Raw genomic sequence first — 12,843 nt, 5'->3', positions numbered from 1 at the left:
CTACCTTTTTTTCTTTTTGGTTGTAGGGCTGTCTCTATAGGAACAAGACCTTACTGATCCCCCTCCACCTTCAGGAGTGTAGTCACACTGAGCACACTTGATAATGGAGAATTGTCAGTAGTGCTGGTAAGTTGGTGTTGCTCCATCCACACTCTCTCTCACCCCCTTGGGTTCAATGGCACATTTGAACAGAAGAAGTTACTATTGTGGTTCAGAGGTCTACCTGAGTGCAGCCCAGCATCAGGGCAAAGTTAAAGTGGAGAAGCCTCACTCTCATCAAGCCTAAGGTGCCACTATATTCCCATGAAGGGGTTTTGCTGTTGTCTTCATTTGTAACTTTACTTCTCATCTTTCATTCAAGCAAAGCAATCAGAAGTGGCTGAGAGAATGGGAGATAAAGGTCACTTCTCTGGCAGAGCCCCAAAGAGATCTGGGGGGGCAAAGAGCTGAAGGATCCTATACTCTACATCTCAGAGAGGCAGAAGGACCATAGCTGCATGAGAGCACATCAGAGCATCACAAAGACACCCACAGTCCAGGCCCAGAAGCAGCAGAAGCTTTCATGCCCTCAAGCAGGGCTCAAGACAGAGCAATTGCCATGAAGGAGTGGTTAGGACAGGTGCGAAGGCTACCTGTGCGGACCAGTAACCAAAAACTGGATGAGATAGGGAAGACTCAGTGAGCACCTGCAGGAACAGAGGACTGGGGGACCAGAGGTGCATCCCCACCCTACCCCTTGCTTTTGAACTAATAAGCTCTCTGAAACTTAGCTACAACACCAGAAAAATGGGAGAGGGAAAGCCAAAGTTGACTGAAATTAAAGTTTTCACCACTGGTAAAAGGGGGACAATGAAAAGAAATTAAGTTGGATTATAAAAAAAATAAAGTTTTATTTCTCTGATACCCAAGTTTGTAAACAGAATTCATAACTGGGACACCTGCGTAAGCCTAAACAATTTCTGGAAGGACTGGCAGAAACTGGTAACAGTTGATGCCTCTGGAGGGAGGGAATATAGATCTAGTGTAGGAAGGTTTATTTTTATTATTTTTTAATATTATTGAACTTTTCACCAAGTACATTTAATTTTTAAATCAAATCTAATATTTAAACTAAGCAGAGAGACAATACATTCAATATTGAGTTGGTGTAAAAAAGTTTCTTGGCTCTATTCCAACTGCCGTCATACACTTGGAATAATAACTTGGTTGTTACGTTCATTCATAATAATAGTAATATAATTTTATGTTCCTTGTTTTTTGTGTATAGTCATTTGTACAGAAGATAAGAAATTTGGATATCAAAAATTACATGAGGGCTTCCCTGGTGGCGCAGTGGTTGAGAGTCCGCCTGCCGATGCAGGGGACATGGGTTCGTGCCCCGGTCCGGGAAGATCCCACATGCCGCCGAGCGGCTGGGCCCGCGAGCCATGGCCGCTGAGCCTGCGCGTCCGGAGCCTGTGCTCCTTAACAGGAGAGGCCACAGCAGGGAGAGGCCACGGCAGGCAGAAGCCCGTGTACCGCAAAAGAAAAAAAAAAAAAAGTTACATGAAATGAAGTGGAAAAAAAGTTGATTTCATTAGATGAAGTCAATGGAAGCAAATAAGCTGTGAGTGATTAACTTTTAAACTGATCTCTCTCCTCATCATTGCACAGACGGAACTTTAGTTTCATAATTTCTCCCTTTGCTTATCCTTAAAAATTACAAGTTAAATAATGCATATGATGCTTTTCAAATTCCATGGAAAAAATATGCTCATAAAAGCATGTTTTTCTCTTGTAGCAAATTATTGAGTGATTATTGAGTCTCAGGAATTTGTCCAAAAGCAGCAAACCAGGCCTCATGCTTCTTTCTATCTGGCGGTGAGTGGTAGTGGCAAAGAGTTATAAGTTGTCAACAAGGATTCTCCTTTTCAGTTGCCACAAAGCTGCCCAGTGGTTTCTAATTCCATGGGGTAAAAAAATCAAAGACAATATCATAGGGGACAAAAGTCACATGTCAATATGTATAGCAAGAGAACAGAGATGTCAAGAGAGTGAAAACTGCCTATGAGATTCCAAAACAACATAGGACTTTGCTACTTTATTGGAAACATTTCACTGGAATATTTGATTGTATTTGTTTCTAACTTTAGGGAGCTTATGTCTATTTTAAGGGGGCTTAAGCATCTAATATCCTCATTTTCCCCTTCTCTCTGCTATATTGTCATTAATATATATTCCATATATTATATAATACAGATATATTTAATTTGAAGTCTGTTTTTCATCCAAATACAATGAGGGAAGACTTGGGGACTCATTTACATAAATTGGCTGAAGAGTATTTTAATAATAATGATTTGGGGTCATATCTGGGCTTAGGGGAGGCATGTAGACCAATGTGCAGATATTCCACAGGAGGAAGAAAGAAAGGGAAAAAGGGAGGGAGGGAGGGAGGGAAGAAGACAGAAAGGCAGGGAAGGAGAGAGAGAGAGTAAGAGAGGCGGGGAGGGAACTGATTTGTACTGAGCAGCGTCAATACACCAGGTGAGGTGCCAGACCTTTTCAGGCTCATCAGACTTTAAAACAATGCTGTTACGACAGTATTTGGCTCACTTTTACTGACAAGGAAACGGAGCTCAGAGTGGTAAAGCAAGCTTTTTGCTTTTCTCAGATACCCAGCTGGCAAGTGATTAGCTCAAGAGTCAAACCAGACCAGCCTGATCTCAAAACCCCTGCCACCTTTGTTCAACAAAGCCATCTCTCAAATGATGAGAGCTTCATGGTTTTTGTTTGTGTTTGTTTTGTTTTTTTAACCTTAAAGAGGCTAGATGAAGGAGATTGTGGGCAATAAGGGATAAAGTAAAATTACTCTGAAGCACATTTGATAGAAGACAGAAGTATGTAGCTTTTTAAAGTAAATAAAAGTTTTTTTAAAACATTAGGAAAAACCATAGCTTAAGTAAAAGGGACATAAAATCCATAACTTCGGTCAAGAAAGCATCTATCAGATCAGTCATGAAAATGGGTGAAGCAAAATCAATCATGTTTTATTGATTTTAAAAACAGCAGAATTTGGACCACATAAAAGTCACATTTTGTATTTGTCAAGAAAACTCACTGAAGAAAATGAATTAGCTTGACAGAAATGAACTTGCCTTGAAAGAAACAAATCATCTGATAACATTTATACTAATGGGATATAAAAAAGCCAAATGTGAGGAGAACTAGATAATTTTTCTTGGGTAAAACTAGTGCTTAGAAAGTTCTTTTTTTTGGGGGGGGGCTTTTTCTTAAAAAAGATTTTCAATTTATTTTAGGAAATTTATATTTAGGATATGTTCAGAGGGAAGTGAAATTTTGTTGATAAATTATTTCTTTAAATGGCATATCAATTTTAAGACTTTATATCTCTGTCTAGTCTGATTTTTTTGTGTATTTACATTCTCTAGATCTATATTTCTTTCTAGAAAAGACATAAAAAGTTTATCTGTCTATATTTAAGCACCAACACTCTCTAAATCTGTATTTCATCTTCAACTGTCAGGTCAAGGACCACTTTCTCCAAGAAACTCTCACCAGAGTCATCCCTCCTTTTTCAGAACTGCAGTATGCTATTTGTAATCCTCTATTACACTTAAGGATTTCTATCCTGGATTATAAGCTTTTTAAAAATATGTTTTTAGTGTCTCCTCTACAGAACTATAAGCTATTTGAGAGAAGGAATCACATCCCTTTTTAATGTACTATATAAATAAAATAATTACTGCTTGATATTTGTTAAACAATGAAAATAAGGAAAAGCAAATGAATATCATACTCTGACATTTGAGGATGAAATGGTTTTATTCTCTTTCTAGTCTTGAGTATTGCTTGGATTTTGGTTGCAACTTGATTACATTAGAGTTTCTAATTTATCTTGAACTCTTAATCATGTACACAAAAACAGTTAGCACCACAGAAAATCCACATTCATATATTCTCTCAAATTACGCAGACTATAGGTCTGGGTGGATAGATGCATTTCTTCAAAATCAGCAAAAATACAACAAACTGCCAACAAATTCATGCATCCATTTATGTGTTCAACAAGTTTCTAATGAATGCATTTTGGTTCATTATTTCTTTGCCCTCCAAAATCCCATGGAGTTGCCCCTAAACAGTCTTGGAAGGAAAGACTGGAGTATAAATGAGGTAACCCAATAACATAGAAGCTGTTTGGAAGTATGACTCAAATCATCTGTCATTTTCAGATAAATCATTTCCCTTCTTTCGTTTGGCAAAATGCAATTAATAGACATAGTAAAGCATGATGTTTTCTATGTAAAGAACTTGTACAACTGAAAAAAAAAACTGATCACACCCATGGCTTTGAAGGACACCTAGATTCAGTTCTTAAAGAAGTTAAGAAATAGACATTCTTCAGCTAGGTGCTTTGTGACCACCTAGAGGGGTGGGATAGGGAGGGTGGGAGGGAGACGCAAGAGGGAGGAGATATGGGGATATATGTATATGTATAGCTGATACACTTCGTTATAAAGCAGAAACTAATACACCATTGTAAAGCAATTATATTCCAATAAAGATGTTAAAAAAAAATAAAATAAAATCACCATGCTGAACTGGAAAAAAAAAAAAAAAAGAAATAGACATTCTACAGGCGACAGTAAGCCCAGTTCCCTAGTTGAACAATTCTCACTGATACCTTAGAGCTAAAGAGCAGTTTCATTTTATGTAACTACTCCAAAGAAGCAGTCAGAATCATTTTTTAAATTAAAAAAATTTTTTTTGCATTATACAAACCAAAGTGAGGCATGTTCGTTTAACTTACCATATGTTTGGATTCAATTCCTTTTGGTGGTAGGAGTCAAAGTCATCTCGTAGGATAATACTGTCGCTATGAATTTCAGCTAAAAGAAGAACAAAAATTTAGAAAAGGATTATACTAAACAATAGATTTAGCTACACAAAAGAGTCAACATGCTGCATTTATGAGGAATAACAGTATTTTAAATTAAAACTGGATTTTAAATGAGCAGATGATTGTATTTGCTTTGTCCCTAAACTACTAAGTGAAAGAGTAACTCTGTTGTTTAGAAGTCTGGAAACCAGAGCCCCCAAAAAGAACCCTACCAAGGTGTCACCAGGCTGGAGAGGTGGGAAGACCAAGGTCAGCACTAACCTACAAGGAGATGTCACCCAAGACTTGCCCCTCATAGCTCGACACACCCAGAACAAGGTCAGTGTCTAACTCATTTTAGAGCATTGAAGGGAACAGAACATTGTGACTATTTATTGTCAGCTAACACTGCTGGTATTTACTAACCCATTTCCTCTTCTCTTTCCTACTATCCCTCTTGCCCTGGCTTGCTTTCTCTCATTCCCTATATTCACTCATTTTTTTATTTAATGTGTTTCAAATTGTTAACATTTTTCCCCCTTAGAGCTGCACAGGAGAAATTATCTACATGAATAAGTAAAACTCCCAAATAAAGTCATGTTAGAAGTCAGGAAGAATGCCAGGGAACCATCCATAGTCTTAAATATATTCTCATTACACTTGAGATTGTATTAAATACTTATTTTTAAGCTACAGAAGAACTCGAGTCATGCCAAAAGCAAAGAATGTTTTCATAAACTGTAGAGTATGTGATATTTCCACTGAACAGAGGGTGGACAAGTAAAAACAATTTCATGACCAACTACAATGTAAGTAGGCTCATTTTTAAGGTTGTATGAGGAATGATAATTATTTCTACTAGAGTTGTAAAAAATGAATTTAGTGCTCAAAAACCTCCTCATCTGATTCCCATGGTTTGCTGGGGCAATTTGTTTCAGCTAATATAAATTCTCTGGGTCTGTATAAATTTGTTTGGACTAGTTTACACATGCTTTTCAGGAAAATTAAAATCATATGATCTGATTAATAAAACAACCAAAATTTTTTAGTTTTTTCAAAAGTGACATTTTACCCTTTTTGGGGGCTCACTTGAATATAATTCACTGAAATCACTGGGTAATTAAAATCACCTCCAAATATCAGGAAGCACACTTCCAAATTCTCTTTGCCACCTGCAGCCATCCTCGCCCTCTTTATACCGGGTATGCCAGCAGGTAAGCACAAAACAAAGTCCGGGAAACCAGTGAATCAGCATGTATTGAGAGAAATGGCTGTTCAGACTCGAAGCCTTAGGCCTGACAACAGGGAGGATACGGATTTACACTGGAGAGAACACTGTGATGTCTTCTGTGCGTGGGAGTGATTTAATGACTCCTCTGAGCAATTAGATGCAGTGCCTGAAATGCCTACAGGGTACTGCTCTCTCAAATACCCAACCTGGTCGTGGCTCAGCTGGGCCACTGCGGGTCACCAGCCTGCCTCGGCTGCTAGAAGGCATGCTTCTAAGTGCTTGCGTTCATCTGCCAAAGAAGAGGAGCCCCAAGCTGTAGTATTACATAAAAGTAGAGCTTCTCAAGGCAGATTTTCCAAAGAGAAAAATAAATTAATTGGGTTTATAGGTTGAAAGAGAAAGCCCAAGAGACAAATACTGACCCATCTGCAAGTCCCACAGTGAGAGACATCTGAAAAAGCTGGAGCCAGCTAGGATGACTTCTTTTCATTTTTATTAAATAGTGTGTGTAGGAAACTGCTTTTAAAATAAGTCTTCACTGTCACCTATGAGAAATTTAACTCTTAAAGATTATTTACTTTCTAGAGATATTTTTAAAAAGGCATGGGTAAGCATCTATGGTTATTTGTTCATGTATTTATTTCTTTACAAACATTATTATATCATTGACTATATACTTTACAAATATGAATTCATTTAATCCTCATAACAACAATAGGAGGTAGGTACTATTAAGACTTCCATTTTATAGATGAGGAAACTGAGGCACAGAGAGGTTAAATAACCTGCCCATTATCACGTTGCTAGCAAGTGGTGAAAGTGAGATAAACCCAGTTGGTTTGGCTTCAAATCTGTGCTATTAAGCACTATACAACCCTGCCTCAAGAACTGTGGCCCACTAAGTACATGGCAGAATGAAAAGATCATGAGAAAAATGAGAGGTGGCAACTTTACATGGTACCATTAAAAAAAGCATTTAGTTATTTAAACAACCTCATTTTAATTTTTGAAGAAATGGCCAAATTATTTCTCTTTTTACAACCCAATACTACTTTGAGCAGATATCTCAGACCTGAAAGATCTCAACTCCTCCATACTCATAGCTCCTTGCCCATTGCCTCCATGCTCTACTATTTATGATGGGTAGGGGCTCTGGGGAAATTTCAGCATTAGAACACTGTGTCAAAAGATCACACTCAACAGGGTCCCAAGGATAAATGTACTAACACGTTCAAAAGTCCCTCCATTAGCCCCAGCTGGACAGCTGGATCACCTCATAAGGTGAGGTCCCGGGTTCAAGCATAATCTGGACCTGAGTCTGATTTCAGTGATGATCAGCGAATCAGAGAGGGCAGAGAGTTTCCTCACCTCTGTTTCACCTGCTCACATGGCAGAGGACTGAAACAAGTAGATCTAGTACTAAGGTCAGTGACATCGGGGTCTCAAACACTTACCTAGATGCGGGTGCATACTGGCCTCTGTTGGAGCTGGACCGAGAGAGAAAAAGGGAAAGATGATTGATTAGCAACAAGAGCAAAATCCATTAATAAATAATCACAAATACAGTTACAAAACTTAGTCATACTAAACAAATTAAATGGCTAGAACCTTTTTAGAGGAGTAAGAAGAAAATGCCAATTAACATCCTAAAGTAAGACGGCCAACTCACTATTCATTATATTTAAAAGTCAAAGTGAAAAGTAGAACCCCTTACATACAGGGCAGTTATTTATTATGCAAGTTAGTCAGGTATCCCTTGAAACACACAATATAAATGTGATGTGAGCACCCATTACATGACATGGGCTGTTGTGGGTGTGAGGTATAGAGACAAAAAGCACCATCCTTGCCTTCAAAGAGCTTACCATCTGGTGGAGACAACTACAATATAGTGTAATAAGTGCTATGGGAGAGTGTTCAGAGGTCCTGGGGTGAAAAGGGGGATAAGGAAGGGATACTAATTCCAGGCTGCCCAGGAGAAGAGGGTTGTCAGGAGGGGCTGCTGAGTTTTGAAAGACTAGTAGGAGGAAGATAGGTGGGGGTAAAGGAGGGGAGATATGCTTCTTTCTGGAGTGAAAGTGAAATGGCATTGAGAGGTAAAAGAGAATGGCCTTTCACAAGAACTACAACAATTTCAGCATGACTAGAAGGAAGCTTAAGAGGAGGGGATGGAAAAGTGAAGTTGGTAAGATTGGGAGGCCAAGATCATGGAATTGAATGTTAAGGAATTTGGATTTTACCATGGAAGCATGATGATCTCCTGAACATTTATCAGCAAAGGAGTGCATGTTCAAATATGCATTTTACAAAGGGGTGCTCTGATAAGTGTTAGGAAATAAGGGACACTGGCCAATTAATACTTTGGTTATGTTTTTTCCTCAAAGGACTTCCATATCTATGAAGAAATATTGCCAATTCACTATCTAAAAATTAGAAATCATGACAGATATTTTAAAATCTTTTACATTCATTAAAGAAGAACTTCAGCTGGATATTAAAAAAATTAGTTTCTATCACGATGGTCAGTGCTTCAGTTATGTTAGATGAAAAATCCAGACTTAAGAGCATTTTAAAACTAGAGACTGATGTTTGTCTTACTGCTGCATACCAACATATTATATATATTGAAAATACTTGTGCTCAGCTGTATGAAATAGATTCTGTGGAAAGTGTCATAGATACAGTTGTTAGAATACACATGCAAATGCTCTGAATCATCACTAGTTTACAGAAATCAAGAAAAAACAAAAAACCCAGAAGAAAAATTTAATGATTTTGTGTTTTACGCCGAAGGTTATTGGCTATGAGGAGTTTTACAAGGATTCACTGAACTGTTAACTCTAAGATTTTTTTGAAACAAAAGGAATAATTGCCAATCATCCAATAACCAATGACAAAAACAAGGCACACGGATGCACGTTCCCTCACTAATATCACACTACATATGTGTGAACTGAACTTGAAGCCTCAAGGAAAGCAAGAGTTTACTTGCAAGGTAGTTGAAAACTTAAGAGAATTCATGTTGAAACTGAAACCTCCAACACACAAATAAATAATGATTTTACATATTTTCCTAATATGATCAATATGCAGATTTTAATTGCAATTGACAATTTTCTAAATTGTCTGCAAAAAAACTCCAAAAATATTTGAAGAATTTCTCGTTGATATTGATAATTTTGGAGTTGCTTTTCAACTTACATAATATCCCTGTGAATCCCATGTTAATAATACTAGGCTGACACAAGAGTAAATGAATTTACTTGAACAGACATAGTTTTCAAACTGACATGTTTTTGTACCAAAGTTAAATCAGCTCTTCTGAAAAAAGATGGACAAATCTTGTCAAGGTGGGTGTGGATATTAAAGGAAAATAATTTTTTTATATTCGACTCAGTTATTGGAAGACCTTTAAGTAGATATGGAATACTTTGATAGGTCAATCCAGTTTTCAAAGGTAAAATTTACAAAATCTTAATACAGGGCTCCCCTGGTGGTGCAGTGGTTAAGAATCCGCCTGCCAATGCAGGGGACATGGGTTCGAGCCCTGGTCCAGGAAGATCCCACATGCTGTGGAGCAACTAAGCCCGTGCACCACAACTACTGAGCCTGTGCTCTAGAGCCCGTGAGCCACAACTACGGAACCCACTTGCCACAATTACTGAAGCCCGCATGCCTAGAGGCCGTGCTCTGCAACAAGAGAAGCCACCACAATAAGAAGCCCGCACACGACAACCAAGAGTAGCCCCTGCTCGCCGCAACTAGAGAAAGCCCTCGCGCAGCAATTAGGACCCAATACAACCATAAATAAATAAATTTATTTATTTATTTTTAAAAAGATCTTAATACAGACCAAGTATTCCAATACTTAAGATGTGCTGTAACACTACCATATACAAAATAGATAAACAACAAGGTCCTACTGTATAGCACAGAGAACTATAGTCAGTATCCTGTAATAAGCTGTAATGGAAAATAATCTGAAAAAGAGTGTGTATGTATATATATGTGTGTGTGTATATATATATGTGTGTGTATATATATGTGTATATGTGTGTATATATATATATATGGAACTGAATCACTGTTGTACACCAGAAACTAATACAACACTGTAAATCAACTATACTTCAATTAAAAAATGTGCTTTAAGTGTAAAATACAGACCAGATTTCAGATAATTAGTACAAAACTGTAAAATATCTCAATTTTACATTGATTATATTATATTGAAATACTTAGTATTTATATAATCTGTGTGAATTAAACTGCATTATTAAATTTACCTTTTTTTTTGGTTTCGTTTTTTAAATGTGGCTTCTAGAATATTTAAAATTACACCTGTGGCTCACATTATACTTGTATTGGACAGTTCCAAGCAATAGCTAGGAGGGAGATCTGTACTGTTCATCAATTAAGGAAGCATTATCACGCAGGAGGTGGTGAAGTCATGGAAGCAGACCAGCATGTTACTCAGAGAGAGCAAAAAAAAAAAAAAAAAGAGTGAAATGAAGAGGTAAATGTGCATTTCAGGGACTGGAAGAACAGGAGCTAGCAAAGGAGACCAGGAAGGACTGCATTTCATTATGGATATAAGGAAAAGAGAGAGTTTTAAGAGAGAAGAGGGTTAAAGGAGAGGCCAAAATAATCCTAATAATGCTGGTATCTACTGAGAACATTCTGTTACCAAGGCACAGTGTTAAGCAGGGTGTGTAGATGAACCCAGGGAATTTGGCCTCAGTGACAACTCTCTCAACTACTGTACAAACTACTTTTTCAAGAAGGTTCACTGCAAAGACAAGAAATGAGATTTTGTAGCACCTAACAAGGGACTTGGACCAAAGGGATGTTTTTTTGTTTGCTGTGTTTCTTAGGATATCATAGTATTTTACCATGTTCAATATTAACTACCTTACCAAAGGGGGTCTCTGTATTCATGGGATAAATTGTTAAGATGGGCAGGAAATAATACGGATATTTGTAAAATGTGTAACTTGAAAAAAACTGGGAAATAAGTTAGTTAAATTAAGTATAAAATTTATGGCAATTATCAGAAATATTTTCTAGTCAGTACAATGGGTAGATAAGTGTAACAAAATGTCTGCAGAGGCATCAATTAAATTACCTACTTGACTTTAAATGACTCTGGTGACTAAGGCCTGGATGCAATAAAGAGAATGTTATGTTTTAGTGTACTTTAATCTAAGGAGTCTACCCAAATTGATATCTCCCTTTCCGAAATTTTGGCACATGGCATTTTTCACTGAACCACCTCCAATCTAATCATCAGGGAGGGGCCATTTAGAAATGACCCTCTAAATCAGAATCTCTGAGAACGGAAACTCAGAATTTGTATTTTTAAAAACCTCCTCAGCTGATTCTGATAAAAAGCCAGCTTCAAAAACCATTGTCTTAATCCCCATAAAGTTAACAGCTGATTTTTCAGCAGAAACTCTGCAAGCCAGAAGGGAGTGGCAAGACATATTTAAAGTGATGAAAGGGAAAAACCTACAACCAAGATTATTCTACCCAGCAAGGATCTCATTCAGATTCGATGGAGAAATCAAAAGCTATAACTATGAGACAAGCAAAAACTATGAGAATTCAGCACCACCAAACCAGCTCTACAACAAATGCTAAAGGAACGTCTCTAAGCAGGGAACAAAAGAGAAGAAAAAGACCCACAAAAACAAACCTAAGTCAATTAAGAAAATGATAATAGGAACATACATATTGATAATAACCTTGAATGCAAAGGGATTAAATGCACCAACCAAAAGACACAGACTGGCTGAATGGATACAAAAATAAGACCCTTATATATGCTGTCTACAAGAGACCCATTTCAGACCTAGGGACACATACAGACTGAAGGTGAGGGGATGGAAAAAGATATTTCATGCAAATGGAAATAACAAGAAAGCTGGAGTAGCAATACTAATATCAGACAAAATAGACTTTAAAATAAAGACTGTTACAAGAGATAAGGAAGGACACTACATAATGATCAAGGGACTGATCCAAGAGAAAACATAACAATTGTAAATATTTAAGTAGCCAACATAGAAGCACCTCAATACATAAAGCAAATGCTAACAGCCATAAAAGGAGAAATCGACAGTAACACAATAATAGTGGGGGACTTTAACACCCCACTTACACCAATATTCAGATCATACAGACAGAAAATAAATAAGGAAACACAAGCTTTAAATGACACAATAGACCAGATAGACTTAATTGATATTTTTAGGCCATTCCACCTGAAAGTGAAGAATACACTTTCTTCTCAAGTGCACATGGAACGTTCTTCAGAATAGATCACATTTTGGGTCAAAAATCAAACCTTGGAAAATTTAAGAAAACTGAAATCATATCAAGCATCTTTTATGACCACAACACTATGAGATTAGAAATCAATTACAGGGAAAAAACAGTAAAAAACACAAATACATGGAGGCTAAACAGTGTGCTGCAAAATAACCAAGAGATCACTGAAGAAATCAAAGAGGAAATCAAAAAATACCTAGAAACAAATGACAATGATAAAATGACAATCTGAAACCTATGGGATGCAGCAAAAGCAGTTCTAAGAGGGAACTTCATAGCAATTCAAGCTCACCTCAAGAAACAAGAAAAACCTCAAATAAACAACCTAAGGTTACACCTAAAGCAACTAGAAAAAGAAGAACAAAGAAAACCTAAAATTAGTAGAAGGGAAGAAATCATAAAG

At 37.1% G+C, this 12,843-nt stretch overlaps 1 protein-coding gene across 2 annotated transcripts in view; it reads right to left on the bottom strand.

Moving 5' to 3' along the window:
* The window catches only part of RELN (reelin), a 519,854-nt gene that overhangs the window by 266,480 nt on the left and 240,531 nt on the right, over positions 1–12,843 (bottom strand). For both annotated transcript variants that reach the window (XM_029233992.1, XM_029233993.1), the window contains exons 5-6: positions 7,565–7,597; positions 4,811–4,889 (exon numbers count right to left, since the gene is read on the bottom strand). In XM_029233992.1, the coding sequence (XP_029089825.1) occupies positions 4,811–4,889; positions 7,565–7,597 (112 nt within the window). The remainder of the gene's footprint in view (positions 1–4,810; positions 4,890–7,564; positions 7,598–12,843) is intronic.

This window comes from Monodon monoceros, unplaced genomic scaffold, assembly GCF_005190385.1.
Source record: "Monodon monoceros isolate NGI ecotype Baffin Bay Population unplaced genomic scaffold, NGI_Narwhal_1 Super_Scaffold_2, whole genome shotgun sequence".
Classification (NCBI taxonomy): Eukaryota; Metazoa; Chordata; class Mammalia; order Artiodactyla; family Monodontidae; genus Monodon; species Monodon monoceros.
This window is presented reverse-complemented; position numbering and strand designations above follow the sequence as displayed.